General features: G+C 45.6%; 1 protein-coding gene across 2 annotated transcripts in view; it reads left to right on the top strand.

The window, feature by feature from the left end:
• EMC1 (ER membrane protein complex subunit 1) overlaps positions 1 to 16,686 on the top strand; it is a 621,514-nt gene that overhangs the window by 492,992 nt on the left and 111,836 nt on the right. For both annotated transcript variants that reach the window (XM_069240148.1, XM_069240147.1), the window contains one exon: positions 13,299 to 13,472. In XM_069240148.1, the coding sequence (XP_069096249.1) occupies positions 13,299 to 13,472 (174 nt within the window). The remainder of the gene's footprint in view (positions 1 to 13,298; positions 13,473 to 16,686) is intronic.

Raw genomic sequence — 16,686 nt, 5'->3', positions numbered from 1 at the left:
ACCGCCAGCCTGTTGGCGGTACTACCGCCACATTAACATCGATCACCAGGGTCATAATGACCCCCTAAATCTCATTTTGAAATAGTATGTACAGAGCCAGCTTCCTACATAGGATTAGTTAGTCTTTATTTTAAAGAGCCTATGTCAGTATGCATACACAGCACAGGCAAGTAGTTTATCTATATAGGAAGGTGGCTATGTAGGGGCACATAATGCAGACAGGCCAGGTGACTCTGTGGGAAGCTGGCCTGGTGTGTGGTGAACACCTGTGGTGTTATGACCTTATACCAGGTCCAGATATTCACCTATTAGTGAAGTGTAGGCAGTGTCTAGGAAGCCAGGGCTCTCTAGAGGTAGCTGTGAATGTGCAGCCAAGACTTGTCTAGGAGACATGCAAAGCTTACGCAATACCACTACGGTCACAGGGCACTATCACACATTAAAGAACCGCACAATGTTAAAAAAAAAAAATAAAGGTACTTTATTATGTTAACACAAATACTAAAATACTACTAGGTAGTCCCCCCACTGGATGTGTATATAAAAACACTATTATGTACACATTAGCAATCAGTAAAGAGCATAGAAAGCAATAGGCATTGGCAAAAGCAACAGAGAATAGTGTAGGCCCTAGGGGAGGGCCACACCATATACCAAGAAAGTGGAATGCGAGATACAGTCCTGCACCCAAGGATGTGGAGTCAGTAGAAGGGAGCTGGAGGAACTAGGAACCCCAAGAGGTGAGTACCAGAGTGACCCCCTAGCGACCAGGAGAGCAGAGGTAAGTACCTTGTTTTCCCCAAACCCAACAGGAGGACTTTGGACAAGGATTGTGCAAGACCCAAACAAAAGTGGGAGAACCCAAAGGTGGATCCTGACAGAAGAGGACCTGCAAAGGAAGGGGACCAAGTCCAGTTCGTGATGGAGCGTCCGGTTGTGGCAGGAGCCACTACCCACCCTTCTGTGGTTGCCGGACCAGGTTGACGTTAAATGAAACGGGCATTAGTGAAGCACAGAAGCTGAAGAGAAGTCTCAGGAGTGATGAAAGTGGTGTATCACGTCGCGGTCAGGTTGCAGTCGGCTAGTGGTGTGGGAAAACCACCAACAAGCCTTGGCAAATGCAAGAGATGGATAAGAGGTTTTGCAAGGCTGAAGAGGACCAACAAGGTCCAGGAGATTCGATCCAAGGAGGGGAATCCAGGGTGACCCTCAACAGATGTGAGAGTCACAAGAAGAGGAGGCAGCCCCCACAGGCAACCCACTGGCGCAGGCACGGCAGTTGCAGTGAGGCCCACTCAGCACACCTGAAGAGCAGTCCCACGTCGCTGGAGCAGCAGGCAGGAGACAGTGCTTTGCAGGAAGAGGTGCTGGGGGCTGGGGCTACACTAAGCCTGACGATCCCTTGGAGGATGAGAAAACAAGCCTTGGTAGCTGCAGGAGTCGCAGTGCACAAGGATACTGTCCTGCAAGGAGAGGCAAGAATTTAGTCTCCCAAGTTGGACAGCTGGCAGAGAGGGCAAAGGGGACCAATCCAGACTACCACCTGTGATGCAGGATCCACGCAGTTGAGAAGGAGAGCAGATCCTTGAAGTGGATTGTTGTTGCAGTTGGTGCCTGCAATTGCAGGGAAGTGACTCCTTCACTCCAAGAGATATTCCTTCTTACTTCTTGTGCAGGGTGAAGACTCGCTGCCCTCAGAGGACGCACAGTGGGAGAAATGTTGCAGTTGCTGGAAGGTGCCAGTGAAACAATGTTGCAGAGCGGAGTCCTCACTGAAGTTGCAGATTGTCGGTTCCTGGAGGATTCAATTGGAGTCCCAATGGCCAGAAGATGAAGTAAACGATGCAGAGGAGCCCTGCTGGAATCTTGCACGTGGAATCTGAGGACCCACCCAAATGGGAGACCCTAAATAGCCCAGGAATGGGGATTGGTCACCTAGCAGGATGACCACCTATCTGGAGAGGGCTGCGACGTCACCTACCTGACCTGGGCACTCAGATGCTCCCAGGGGCCTCTGCACATCTTGGATTCAGGATTGCAAAACCAAATGGCCACCTGGAGGAGCTCTAGACACCTCCCCTGGGGTGGTGATGGACAGGGGAGTGGTCACTCCCCTTTCCTTTGCCAGTTTCACGCCAAAGCAGGGACCAGGGGTCCCTGGGCTGGTGCAAACCAGTTTATGCAAGGAGGGCACAAAATGTGCCCTTCGAAGCATACCAGTGGCTTGGGGGGGGGGGGGGGGTTCCCCGCTCAAGCCATGTCACACCTATTTCTAAGGGGAGACGGTGTTGCCTCGCTCTCCCACAGGAAATCCTTTCTTCTGCCTTCCCCTGCTTGAGCTGGGCAAGCAGCAAAGCAGCAGGAGGACACAAACCTGTCTGGAGGTTGGTAGCAGCGTGGGCTGCTTGCAAAATCCTGGAAGAGTGATAGGAGCAATACTGGGGTCCTCTAAGGAGCCCACAGAGTGCATGGAATCATACAATCAATACTGGCAACAGTATTGGGGTTTGATTCCGACATGTTTGATACCAAACATGCCCAGGTTTGGAGTTACCATTATGTAGCTGGACACAGGTGGGCAGTACACAGGTAAAATGGCTTCCCCACACTTACAAAGTCCAGTGTAATGGAATTTGAGTTCGTAGGGGCACCTCTGCTCATGCAGGGGTGCCCTCACACACAGGTACTTGCGCCCTGCCCCCTGGGCTAGGAAGGCCTAGCATAGGGGTGACTTAAAGTCATTAGTGCAGTGACCTGTAGTGAAAGAGTGTATGCACCTTTTCACGGAGTCTGCAATGGCAGGCCTGCACACACATTTTCCATCTGCTCCCATGGGTGGCATAATACATGCTGCAGCCCATGGGAAACCCTTGATGCCCCAATGCCTTGGGTACCTACGTACCATATACTAGGGGCTTATATGGGGGCACCCGTATGCTAGTTCCTGGGTGTGCCAAGTCCTGGGCAACCAAATTTAGAGGGAGAGAGCACAATTACTCTGGTCCTGGTTAGCATGATCCCAGTGAAAACAGTCAGAGCATACTGATTGCAGGCAAAATGGGTGGTGGGGGGGAACCATCCTTAAAACAAGGGTACTTTTCTACTGACCCTTATTGACTTACAGGGCTTAAATTAATTATTCCAAGTGCTCTCTTTTGTGGTAGTGTGAGCGAGCAGTTTACTTATCAAAAAGCAGTGTTAAGCATTTGTTGAATACACAGAGTCAATAAATAAGACACACTCAAAGAGAAACTTGAGAACAATTTAGGAAAGTAACAGAGACATTAATATTCATTTAGACACCAAGATCTTCAAAATCAGATAAGTAATTTTTGAGTTAGTGATATTTCAAAACTTAAAAAATACATGAGCCTCAAACATGATAGTGTTATCATATAAAGCTTACATTGCATACGGTCACTTGCAAAAGACTTACAGGAATGTTATTCTGGAACTAAGGCAAGTAGGAGCCAAGGTCCTTAGAACAAACAGCAGTTTATTGTTTACCTGCGCTGGTGTGTCCGGGTGCAGATGTGCTTCCAGCAGCTGTAGCCTTAGATGCTACATTCTAAAGTCAGTGGGGGAAAAAGTACCTGTAAAAAGAGGCTGCAAATAGTGACTGGGGGAATCAATCCAAAAGAACTCAATGGGGGGCTTGGCTTGTAGGGGTCTCAGGACCATAGAGACACCGTTGAAGTTCTTGAGCCTGGGCTGCGGAGCTCGGGTGCAGAGGTGTTTTGTGTGGCAGGTCACTGGCATTAGAGGCTCTCACTTTTTGGGGGTCGACTGAAGATGGGCGAATACAAGACAGCAGGGCCACTGTCTGTGCTGGCCTTGGTTATGCTTGCGTCCCTCGCCGGTAGGTGGGTCTCGTGGGGTTGGTGTCTGGACTGGACAGTAAACCAACCTTGGTGCTTGCAACTGGCAGTCGTACTCTGAGCATCGACGCAGGGAGGCTCTGCACAGGCTCAGTGTCTCAAAGACAGGCTAGGTCGATGGGGGCTGCGCTCCTGTACACTCTGTATCCTCTTCCTGGTGAGTTGCTCCATTGGTGGACCCGATGGTCAGCAAAAAGTAGACTGGACAGTCACGGTTGGTGCCTGCTGGTGCAGGGAATTAGCTCCTCCACTCCAAGGGCGATGCTAACTGGTTGGCGAAGTGCTGGCAGGCCTCCGAGGCTTTGGGAGGATGCCAAGCTGCAGGATGAGTCTGGGTCTTTGCAATTGTCAGGACAGAAGCAGGTAGGCAGGGTTTTGGCACCAAAGTCCACAGCTAGTCCACAGTTCTTGCAGAAGTCTGCTCTTCTTTCTTCTCCTTGTCAGGCGAATCTGAGTTCCTGGTGACAGGGGGGCACCTAATTACTGATTTTAGAGGCGTTTAGGGGAATGTAGGGTAGTGACTAATGGGCTACTTACACCTGTGGTTACTAGATCCCCTATCTGACCACTTCCTGTGGGAAGTGGGCATAATCCTGTCCCAGAGTTACTAATTCCACCAAAAACAACGTGGTGGAACCCTTCCGTAGTGTAGCACATCAGGCAGCCCACGTAGGTGAATGTAGCTAGCATGGTAGTGCAACACTCCCCCTTGCATAGCTAATTTCCCACCTGCCCTGGTGCCAAATTGGCCTCCGGGCAGAGGGTGTCATCTCCCAGGTCTGGGGGAAGCCGGAGTTGCATATCGAAGGTGGAAGAGACTTTGAATCCTCTAGCCTTGGTTTACAGATTTACTAGCCATCCTGCTGGATGAAGTGATAACACCGTCCCTAGAGCAGGCATTGTTTCTGGCTTTTGAGAGTGGGGGCTCTCACCTGCAAGGAGTCAGAAACGTGTCTTTTGTGACAGACTGGTCGATACCAGTCAGCCAGCACACTAGAAGACTAGTATGTTTCAGGGGGCACCTTAGAGGTGCCCCCTGGGTGCATGTCATAATACACCCAATAATGGCATCAGTATAGATTTATTACCATGAGGAGTTTGATACCAAACACCATAGGTTTCAGTGACGCCATTATGTAGCTGGGTAACTCGTAATAATCAGTAACCAGTACCTTAAGATGGCTTCCCTGTTCACTTGCAGTATCTAGTAATGGAATTAGACATCACCGGGGCATATCTGCTCATTCAGATATGCCCTCACATGAATCATAATACACCCTGTCTTAGGACTATTAAGACCTGCTGTAGGAGTGACTTACATATATTATATGCAGCGATTTTGACATGGCACACAATGAGTGTGTCATGTCATGTTTTCACTCATGGCTTGCACCATATCCAGCATTCTGGAATGGCAGTCTGCATGTGTTTTAGTGTGGGTCACCTAGGGTTGCATCATACATGGTGCAGCCTGTAGGGACCCTCTTTAGTGCCCATTCCCTAGGTACCAGAGGTACCCTTTACTAGATACTTAGAGGTTCCTAAAGTCCTTGCCAATTGGGGTGCAATTGAGTATTTCGATTTTAGGGGAAAGAGCACTGCCAACGGAGCCTGGTTAGCAGGCTTCAGTGCAATGTCAGCGTTGAGAGCCAGCATCCAGTTGTTCAGATAGGGACAAAGTGTGGGGATATATGCAAAGAGAATTCCAGTTTCCTACAATCTGCCTTTAAAAAGAAATGTTACTTTATTTCTCGCAAAACAAAAAAAGAATTATAGGTGCAGTTATCAATGTGATAGTCGCTCCAAAAGTGCATTATTTTACACCATTTTAAGGAATGTACAAATAGTGATTCCAGACTTCCTGGCCTCATAACTACTTTCATCCACAGGATTTCTTTGTCACTTTTAAATAATCAACCTCTAGCTCTGCATGAAAATATGAGGCATTGTGGCATCTGGCACAGAAATCAGAATTAGCCTTCTGCTCAAGACCTTTCAGTGATGGGCTCCAGACACTAAGATTTTGAGAAGATCTTCATTCTATTAAAACATCATACTTGATTCATTAAATAAAAGAGCATGTATTAACTAAAGCATCATATACCACTCTTTACACTCCCAGCAGAAGCCTTTTGCCAAATCTGTATGGTGTGCTGTACCATACCACTGTCTGTTTCTTTTATTGATTCCTGTATGCTTTGTTCCACTGTTATACTCTATTCATTTCTCTATACTTATGTGAGTGCTGGTTGCATTGTTCATGTCATGTAGACATTATCTTATTTGCACTACTTGTTGACTGCAGATGGTGTTTCAATTTATTATCCAAAGTGTATGTATCAGCTTGTCATACGTGCTTCCATCTAGGGCTGTCCCTAGGATGCATGTCTTGTTTTTTCTCTTAAACCTCACCTGCATCTATCTTGGCTTGAGATGTAGGATGAAATCTTAGAAAGAATCTTAATAATGGTGTTTTGTGTAGGTTAAAAGGGATGGAGGGTGATGGTCTACCACAATTGTCTCCAAAATATCCATAGTTTACATTGGTGTCATGGGTAGAGTTCATTTGTGAACATTAAACTGATCACTGGGAAGTAAAACGGGTTTTCTTTCACTAGTCAAATGGGAGTAGATCCAAATGTATCTTACTATCTTACACTAAACCAGAGCCCGAAGTAAAACAGGTATGCCTTACCTTGTGCTATTGTCTAGGAAGCAGGAGAGGTATCTTGCTTTTATGTGGTCCGAAGGAACTTGAATGTCTTAGTCATATCTTGCACTAGTCTAAGAGGAGTAGAACATATGTCTCTTGCACTATTGTAGTGCTTTGATGGACTCATCACTGGGAGCAAAATACTGTGTACATGCCACAATACAATATAGTAGTATCCTTCAAATAGAAGTGCTGTAGCTCTCCTCTAATTTCCTAGGCGTAAAATGGACATATCTCGTACTAGTCTGAAAAGAGTAGAATAATAGTGTGCGAAGTATACTTATTTTGCGTGAGTGGAAGCTGTTGTCACACCCTAGTCTTGAGTAAGATAGATGTGTCTTGGCATTCACAGATCTTGAAAGACGATTTGGCATGTTAACATGCTTTGTTCTGGGATTAGAAAAGCATAGTAGCCATTTGCCTTGCCCTGAGCTCAAGGGAGTTGAATAGTTGAATATTGGATTTAGTTTACAGTAGTCTTAGAGAAGTAAAACAGACATTTTCTGGTTTCGAGTGGTGTCAAGTAATAGAACAGATTAGTCTTGAATCACATACTTGTCACAGGTTGGGAAGACTGACACACTTGGGGCCAGGTGTAGGTAGGTATCCGTTTGTGAGTTGCAAATTGCGAGTCCCAGCGACTCGCAATTTGAAACTCGCAAAAGGAAATGCAGAAATGTGTCTCGGGCACCTTCTGCGACTCGCTATGGGGTCGCAAAGACCCACCTCATAAATATTTGAGGTGGGTCGCAGTTTGCGACCCCATAGCGAGTCTAGGCACTCACGGGGATGGTGGCCTGCTGGAGACAGCAGACCACCATGTCCGTGACTGCTTTTAAATAAAGCAGTTTTTTTTTTCTGTTTGCAGCCCGTTTTCCTTAAAGGAAAACGAGCTGCAAATAGAAAAAATACCGAAACCTTTTTGTTTCGTTTTTTTTCAGAGTAGGCAGTGGTCCATAGGACCACTGCCTGGTCTGAAAAAATATTTTTGTGAGCATTCACAAAGGGGAAGGGGTCCCATGAGGACCCCTTCCCGTTTGCGAATGAGTTACCATCCACTTCAAGTGGATGGTAACTGTGAGTTGAGTTGCAACCGCTTTCGCAGTCACAAATCAGCTCTACATCGCGGTGCGAGTCGCAAATAGTAAGGGAACACCCCTTCCTATTTGCGAGTCGGTACCGACTCGCAAAATGTGATTCTGCATCGTATGAGGCCTTTTGAGCCTCGCAAGCGGCGTTTTTTGCCATTTGCGAGGTGCAAAAGGCTACCTACATCTGGCCCTTGGTCTCAACGTCTTCCATAGAAAACAAATTCGTCCTGCAGTGATTGAAAATTGGTGAAACATTGTTCTTTTTTGGTACTAATATCAAAACGGTATAACTCCCTGCTTGTACCAATCTTCGTTTAGTAGATTGCAAATAGCTCATCGTAATGGAGTTTCAGACAGGGACTCAATTGAACCAGTAGAGTCACAATTTCTCATCAAAAAAACTTGTCTTGCGTTTTGTAGCATGAATCTTTTGTGGATTCACATGGTGTGCATTATTCCGCCATCTAGTGGTTGGGTCTGAAATTCTTTTGTATAGTAGTAGTCCTTCCCCTCTGGGTTTATTTTTTTATTTTTTTTGGTGTTGTTGATGGTACCAGCATTTGAGGTCTAATCCAGCCTCTCCTCACATCATACACCCTCCCCGGAATATTCCACAGTGGTTGCCATTTTCAGATTATTTTTTTCCACCGTTGGGTCCCCACAAGTTTGCACCGAAGGTTAGCCACCAAGTGTGTCTCCTCTATCTTCCATTAGATCTTCTGTTAGATCACCAATGCAACAACTGCAACCCCTGTGCAGTGTTTAAACCAAAGACTCTGAAGGTGAGAGAGATACCGAGGCAGGCACACCACGCCTTGCAGGGCCGGAAAAAAAGGGAGTCGCTAGAGACCTGGGGTTGTCGAGCGAGGAGGTGGATATTCTCACCACTGTAGCCAAAGGAGAGGGATCGGACGTCCAGATGAGGGTCATAGACGTTGAAGTAGAACTTCGAAAGTTGAAGGACAAAAAGACCTCAGGTAACACCGGTGAAGCATGGGAAGGGGTGAGTCTCATTCATCAAGCTCTAACTCAGTAAAAGCTGCCTTGGTGTCAAAGATTTTTTCGACCAAAGGTAAGTAGAAGTTGAAAAAAAAAACTTGAGTCCCAGTCGAAGGACACCAGTGGCGGCACCACTTCCAAGAAGGCCACAGCATCGAAAAACATCAGAAGCCACGATAAGTCAAAAAAGCCATTGAGTGAGAACTCTGCAACGGAAGCCTTGACTTTGAAAAGAAACGCCCCTGCTCGAAGTCAAAGATCAGTCTGCTGAAATCAAATGCAAGAAATAGCATCTCAAAGCCAAGACTACTGCATTTCTTCAGACAAAAGAGTTAGACACCCCTATTAGGCTGTACAGAATTCTGCCGAAAGCCTCGACAGTACACACAAAAGGGATAAAGGACTTAAAAAAACCTCAAACCTCCAACAACACCAGAACCTCTAGAGGATGAAGAGCAAGATCTCTTCTGTGAGGAAGATCTAGAGTCACAGGGCATGCTCCGGGACACAGAAGGGTCTGAGTACCTCGAGACCAAGTAGCAAGACCTTGAAACAGACTCCCTAGAAGAGGGGTTAGACGCTTAATGTTGGAGGCCTTCACCCCCAGATAACATCGGGATGTACAATCAGCTTATCAAAAAAGATGCAGATAAGTACATTGTACAGTTGGAGGAGGAAAAAGCACAATCAGGCTTTTTACTTTACTTTATTACCATCTCAAAGCAAAAAGAAGAGCGCATTATCCCTCGCAGAGGAGGGGAAAAATATTACAAATACCTGTCTAAAATCGTCTCTAGACGGTGCACATACAGCAAGCAGACAAATGATGGCCGGAAACACTCTAAGAAGACACTTGGCTAAGGATGTGTGGTTTTATGAGCGAGGTCCAAGCTAATATATTTAACACCCCCTTTAATGGGGAACAAGTCTTCAGAAGTGTGGTGGTTGAGACATTACAACAACTATAAAAGCCACAAAATCTATGGGGGCATTGCAATTCAGGGGAAACTTAAAAGGATCCAAACTTACTTGAAGACCTGTTGGGAAATGGAGTTTGCAAGGCAAACCCTCACAGCAAGGGATGCATAGTTTCAGCCAATCACAAACACAGGTTCAACAGTGGCAGTATCAATCTGCTCAATGGCAACCCTTTCAGTGGATAGGAAGAGGGAGACCGCTGTCACAAAGAGGAGCGTCAACTCCAACTAACAAATGACTCTGTACAAAGCAGCTATCTCTCCCACAAAACCTGTGATAGGGAGGATAAACGATTTCTTCTAAAAGTGGCAGGAATTAACAGACCAATGTATACTCCACATTGTATGATTTGGCTGTTGCATAGAACTGATCAAAACACCACCCGGAAAGGCCCCAAAGAAACGGGTTCATACAAAAGAGGAAAATATTCCAGGAAGTACAAGAAGTATTTCAAAAGGAAACAACAGGAAAGAGTGCCTGAAGACGAGCTCAACCAGGGAAACTACTCAACATACCTCTTAATACCAAAATAAGACAAATCTTAGTCCAGCTCGAGATCTCAGATTCCTAAACAAATTCAAGGACACAGAAATTCAAAATGACAACTCTGCAGGATGTCATACCACAACTGCAAAAGGGAGATTTTATGCACCAATCGATCTAAAAGATGCATATCTCCATGTTCCAATGAACCACAGGCACAAGAAATGTTTGTGTTTTTGTGGTAAACGGAGAACATTATCAGTTCAAGGTGCTAGCATTCCGACCAAGAGTGTTTACAAAGTGTCTGGCAGCAGTGGTGGCACATTAAAATTGGCAGGGAATACATATATAGCCTTATTTAGACAATTGGCTGGTAAAAGAAAAGTCCCAACACAAATGCAAAGAACACATAGACCTACTGATATCAATGTTACACAATCTGGGATTTCTTTTAAAGAGAGAGAAATTGTCACCCACACCGGAACAAGAAAAATAGTTGCTACGACCAATAATTAATTCCAGAGAGGGGGAAAGTATATCTTTTACAAGAAAAGAAAAATGTCTTTACTGTCAGAAACTCACCAGTACCAGAACGGTCATCCTCTGACAGTGAGGACTAGGGGGAAAATGCTGGGAAAAATGGAATCCTGCATATAACGCTCATACCACATGCGAGGCTACATACGAGACCAATCCAGGAATGGATTAAAAATCAATGGTCACAAGTCACAGGGTGGTGCTGGGAAGATCTAGTGGTTGCCATGCAGAATCATTAGACCATTCTCAGATAACCATTACCACAGACGCCTTGCATATGGGTTGGAAAGCACATATGGCAAGACTGAAGATTAGAGGACTTTAGCGAGAAAAGGAAGCAGTGCAACAAATCAGTGTACTAGAGCGAAAGACAGTGTTCCTTACCTTAAGAGCATTTCAAGAAATAGCTGTAGGGAAAATCATTGTTAATTCAGACAGACCTCACCACGACGATTTTCTGTCTCAACAAACAGGGTGGAACAAGAGCCTTTGTTCTGTCAAGGCTAGCTCAAGAGTTGTGGATGTAGGCCATCCAGAGACAGATAAACATACAGCAATACACCTGTCAGAGAAGGCCATTGTTACAAGCACACAAGCTGAGTGGGCAACTCTCCACTTAACACGAATAGGAACGCAACCAAATAATACTGACAGGCTTGCAGACAATGGGGAATGCCAAATATAGATCTATTTTCAGTCTCTGGAGAATGCTCTGTCGATTGACCGGTCAGGGAAATTTGCTTACGTTTTCTAGGTAATCAACAAATGCAAACAATCACCAGTGACACCAATGCTCATCGTACAACAGTGGTCGAGACAGATCTGATTTGCAGACTTTATAGAAATAGCACTGTATAATGTACAGTGACTACCCGGTCTACAGAATCTACTCTCCATGCAAGTGGGAAATAGTTCTCCATCTAGAGCCAAAAAGGCTATGTCTGGCAGCCTGGCTCCAGAGGATACAGAGTTTGGTCGCTTAAACCTGCCAGAGAACACAATGGCAGTTCTCAGGGAAGCAAGAAGCCCAACTACGAGGAAATGCTACTCAGCCAAGAGGAAAAGATACTCAAATTGGGCCAAAGATCGGTCTTACTACATGACAATATGAAAAACAACAGTCTTTCAACACCTTACTCTTCTGCTGGACAGCAAACCAAATTATTCTTCATTTAAAAGTACATTTGGCAGCAATAGTGACTTACACAAGAGGCAATACAGGAAGGAGTTTCTTCACAGCACCAGTAATCGAAAGATTCCTGGATGGAGCAAAAAGTTTAGCACCTCCAAGAAAAATATCAGCTCCTACATGGAACTTAAATTTAGTGCTAACGCAAATAATGAAGACACCTTTCGAACCTCTTCGCAAAGCTGAACCTGTTCACTTTAAAAACAGCTTTCCTTATTGCAGTGATGTCTCTGCGTAGAGTAAGTGTCTTACAAACACTCACAATTCAAGAACCATACATGCAAATACACAAAGAGAGGATAGACATGAGGACAGACCCACGTTTCCTGTAGAAGGTCATATATTTTTTCTGCAGCAATCAATTCAAATACCAAGTTTCTCTCAAGATCCAAAAACTCCAGCATAAAGAGCATTGCACATGCTAGATGCAAGAAGAGCTATAATGTACACGCTAGATGCCAGAAGAGCTATAATGTATTATATGGAGAAAACTAGACCAATCAGAAGAGGAAAACAACTCTGTGTCGTGCAGAAAATAACAAAGGAAAACCAATTAAAAAGAGTAGCATTTTTTAGATGACCCTCACAGAGTATACAGATGTCATGAAACAGCAGGAATACAACTCAAGATCAAACCAAGGGCACACTCGACTCGCAAAAAATGTGCAACAATATCCTTTTACGCAGATATACCATTACAGGATATTTGCAGAGCTGGCACTTGGTCATAAGTGCACCCTTTTACGAGGCACTATTGCAGAGACATTCAAATGAACAAGGAAGCTCAAGTAGAGTACTGATGCGTTTATTTACAAGCTCAAACTCTCCTTCAACCCAACCACCACAGGGTAAAAAAAAACCGCTCCAAATCAATGCACATGTGAATCCAGAAAAGGTTCATACCGCAAAACAAAATGATTTCTTACCTGTAAGAGTAGTTTTGCAGCTTGAACAATTTTGTGGATTCACATGAAACCCACCCACCTCCCCAGAAAATGAGGGAGCTATACAAAACGGGGGGCAAAAAATTCAACATGAATCTGAAGATGACCACGTGTGGAAGCTTCTGGGGAGGGTGTATGGCGTCAAGATAGGCTGGATTAGACACCAAATGATAGGGCGATTGACACCCAAAAAAAAAAAAAAAAAAACGAAGTAGGAACTACAATGATACAAAATAATTCCAGACCCAACCACTGTGTTGCGGAACAATGCACAGCATGTACATCCAGAAAATTATTCAAGCTGCAAAAACAACTCCTACAGATAAGAAACTATTTACTTCATAAAATAGGTATGTCTTTTAAAAAAAAAAAAAGAAGGTCTTGTGTTGATTGTATGGATGTGTTTTACTTTGAATTTACCCTAGAGGAGTACTATAAACATCTCAATCGTTGCACTGGTTTTTATTGCTTCTTCTCTCCTCCCAGTACCTGAACCCCAACCTACTGGCAGTGGTGACTGAGAGCACAGACCTGCACCATGAACGCAGTTTCATTGGGATATACCTTATCGACAGTGTTACTGGGCACATTATTCACTCCTCTGTTCAGCGAAAGGCCAAGGGTCCTGTGCACATCATACACGCTGAGAACTGGGTGCTGGTAAGTAATTATGACAGTAGACGATTATCTGGTGTTGCTTTGCTTCGTGTGCTCCAAGATGTTTCTGCATGCTGTATCTGCCATCTGTCTTCCTTATGTCCCTCACTGATTGTCTGGTATCTACCATGTGAGTCATGACTGTCAAACAAGCTCTTCCTCCTGATCCATCAAACCTCCACTTTCCCACCCCAAATCAACATACCCATTTCCTTACTTTGAACTCTTTCCTTGTATCGGTTTGCTTGCTGTCTCCATCTGCCATCACTAGCTTCATTTGATAAATGTGGTAGGTAGGAAGCTGGCTCTTTATATAGTGGACCAAAATGAGGTACACTATGTGAAGAGTCCAAGCAATCCCCAGAGGTATCACAGAGGCACAAATGACATCCCAAATGATCTCTTTTTGGGTATTTTGTTTGAGTAGTTAGGCATATCAGAGAGTAGTGCTAAATGGCCTCAGAGGCGGCAAACTCAAATAGAGATGGCGCAGCAAGGCTTACTCTACAAACAACTCTTCCTAAGCTTGAGGGGTACTAATAAGGATCATCCTGGGATCCTGTTTTTAGTGGAGGAGGAAGAGGAGATCATAGATGATTAGGGCGTCTTATGTTTAAGGGGAGACTAGACGGCAGACACATACTTGTTGGCAGCATTTATGCTTCCAACACTGATCAGGACTCCCTCCTGCGCACACTCACAGATGTGCTTTCTCACTGACAAGGTCTTCTCTGGTTGCTGGGAGGCAACTTCAATAGTGTTTTAGACACACAACTGGACCAGTCATTCCCTCCACTGTCCCGCACTGTTGCGTTCTCTACTGCGCTTTCGTTAGAATGCTGGTTACGACACTGGAACCTATTAGAGATATGGCGGTTTCTTAATGGCTCCACCAGGGTATAGTCCTTCTACTCAGTCCCACATGGGCGCCATGTATGTATTGACACAGTGGTCTGTACAACAGATCTTGCTCCAGTAATCATGTAAACTGACTATCTAGGCACTCAGACCACAATCCTTAGCACCTAAACTGGGATGCAGACCCCATATCCCCACATAGCAGCTGCAGCCCACAGCATTCGTAGACTCTGCATTTCAAGCCTCTGTAGCCTGATGATTAATGATTACTTTGATTTAAATGAAGGTTCTGTTACCTCGTGCTCCACGGAGTGGGGTGCCTTTAAGGTGACCCTCCTTGGCCATTGCCTGAGACTGACTTGGAACATGCGCAAGCAGTTAGATAGGGAGTTACTCACTGTGAAACGCCAGCTGCTGCACCTTGAAGCCGCGGTGACACAAAACCCAAATAACCAGCTGCCGCTTGTAAAGACACACAAAGAACACTGTGAACTCCTTGAAAGGCTGCTATGCTTAAGCTATGCGTCACACTCTGCCAAAGTGCACGTGATGCAGATAGAACAGGCTCCCTCCTCGCTTGGCTGATCTGTCATGATCAACCCCAGCACCCCATCACAGCACTAAATGCAGCTGCTTGCCAATTGCTTTACACGCAACCTGAGATCCCTGAGACATTCCACCTCCACTCCAAGGCACTGTACCAGTCCGCCATGCATCCTTCCAAGCTGACATTGATTCCTTTCTTTCCAATATACCCCTCCACTGTATCACTCTAAACCAAAAGGTGTAATTAGATGAACCTATTACACTGACAATCCAAGACGCCATCTGAGCCCTTGCCAGTGGAAAAACCCTTAGCCTAGATGCACTGTCAGCAGAATTTTACAAAGCATATGCACTACAACTTGCGCCCCATCTCCATAAGCTTTGATGAAGCTCTTGCTATAGCACAGTTCCCTGTCATACTCAGGGACGCCATGCTAATTTCTCTGCCTAAACCACATAAGGACCCAACCATCATACACTCGTACATACCGTTGGGACTGCTGAACTCTGATTGTAAAATACTAGCTAAAATAATAGCGAACGTTTGGCACCCCTGATCCCTACACTGAGGCATGCCGACCAGAACGGATTTGTGTCAGCCCGCACCCTGTCCCTTTATATACAATGCTTCTTTCGGATCCTTAAATATTAACCACTCCATTGGACCCAAGTGGGATGCCTAGTGCTTGATTTATAGAAAGTGTTCTGTAGGAAGTTGGCTCTGTATGCACTATTTCAAAGTAAGGAATAGTATGCACATAGTCCAAGGGTTCCCCTTAGAGGTAAGATAGTGGCAAAAAGAGATAATTCTAATGCTCTATTTTGTGGTAGTGTGGTCGAGCAGTAGGCTTATCAAAGGAGTAGTGTTAAGCATTTGTTGTACATACACAAGCAATAAATGAGGAACACACACTCGGAGACAATTCCAGGCCGATAGGTTTTTGTATAGAAAAGTATCTTTTCTTAGTTTATTTTAATAACCACAGGTTCAAGATTTACATGTAATACTTCAAATGAAAGGTATTGCAGGAAGGTACTTTAGGAACTTTGAATTAGCAAAATAGCATATACAGTTTTCACATAAATCACATATAGCTATTTTAAAACTAGACACAGTGCAATTTTCAACAGTTCCTGGGGGGAGTAAGTGTTTGTTAGTTTTTGCAGGTAAGTAAACCACCTACGGGGTTCAAGTTTGGGTCCAAGGTAGCCCACCGTTGGGGGTTCAGAGCAACCCCAAAGTTACCACACCAGCAGCTCCGGGCCGGCCGGTCAGGTGCAGAGGTCAAAGTGGTGCCCAAAACACATAGGCTTCAATGGAGAAGGGGGTGCCCCGGTTCCAGTCTGCCAGCAGGTAGGTACCCGCGTCTTCGGAGGGCAGACCAGGGGGGTTTTGTAGGGCACCGGGGGGGGACACAAGTCCACACAGAAAGTACACCCTCAGCAGCACGGGGGCGGCCGGGTGCAGTGTGCAAACAAGCGTCGGGTTTTCAATAGAAAACAGTGGGAGACCAAGGGGTCTCTTCAGCGATGCAGGCAAGGGGGGGGGGGGGGGCTCCTCGGGGTAGCCACCACCTGGGCAAGGGAGAGGGCCATCTGGGGGTTGCTCCTGCACTGGAGGTCAGATCCTTCAGGTCCTGGGGGCTGCGGGTGCAGTGTCTTTACCAGGCGTCGGGTTCTTAGAAGAAGGCAGTCGCGGTCAGGGGGAGCCTCGGGATTCCCTCTGCAGGCTTCGCTGTGGGGGCTCAGGGGGGTCAACTCTGGCTACTCACGGTCTCGCAGTCGCCGGGGAGTCCTCCCTGAAGGGATTGTT

The sequence above is a fragment of the Pleurodeles waltl genome, chromosome 6 (assembly GCF_031143425.1).
Source record: "Pleurodeles waltl isolate 20211129_DDA chromosome 6, aPleWal1.hap1.20221129, whole genome shotgun sequence".
Classification (NCBI taxonomy): domain Eukaryota; kingdom Metazoa; phylum Chordata; class Amphibia; order Caudata; family Salamandridae; genus Pleurodeles; species Pleurodeles waltl.
The sequence above is the reverse complement of the archived record's forward strand: the minus strand, read 5'-3'. Positions and strand labels throughout refer to the sequence as shown.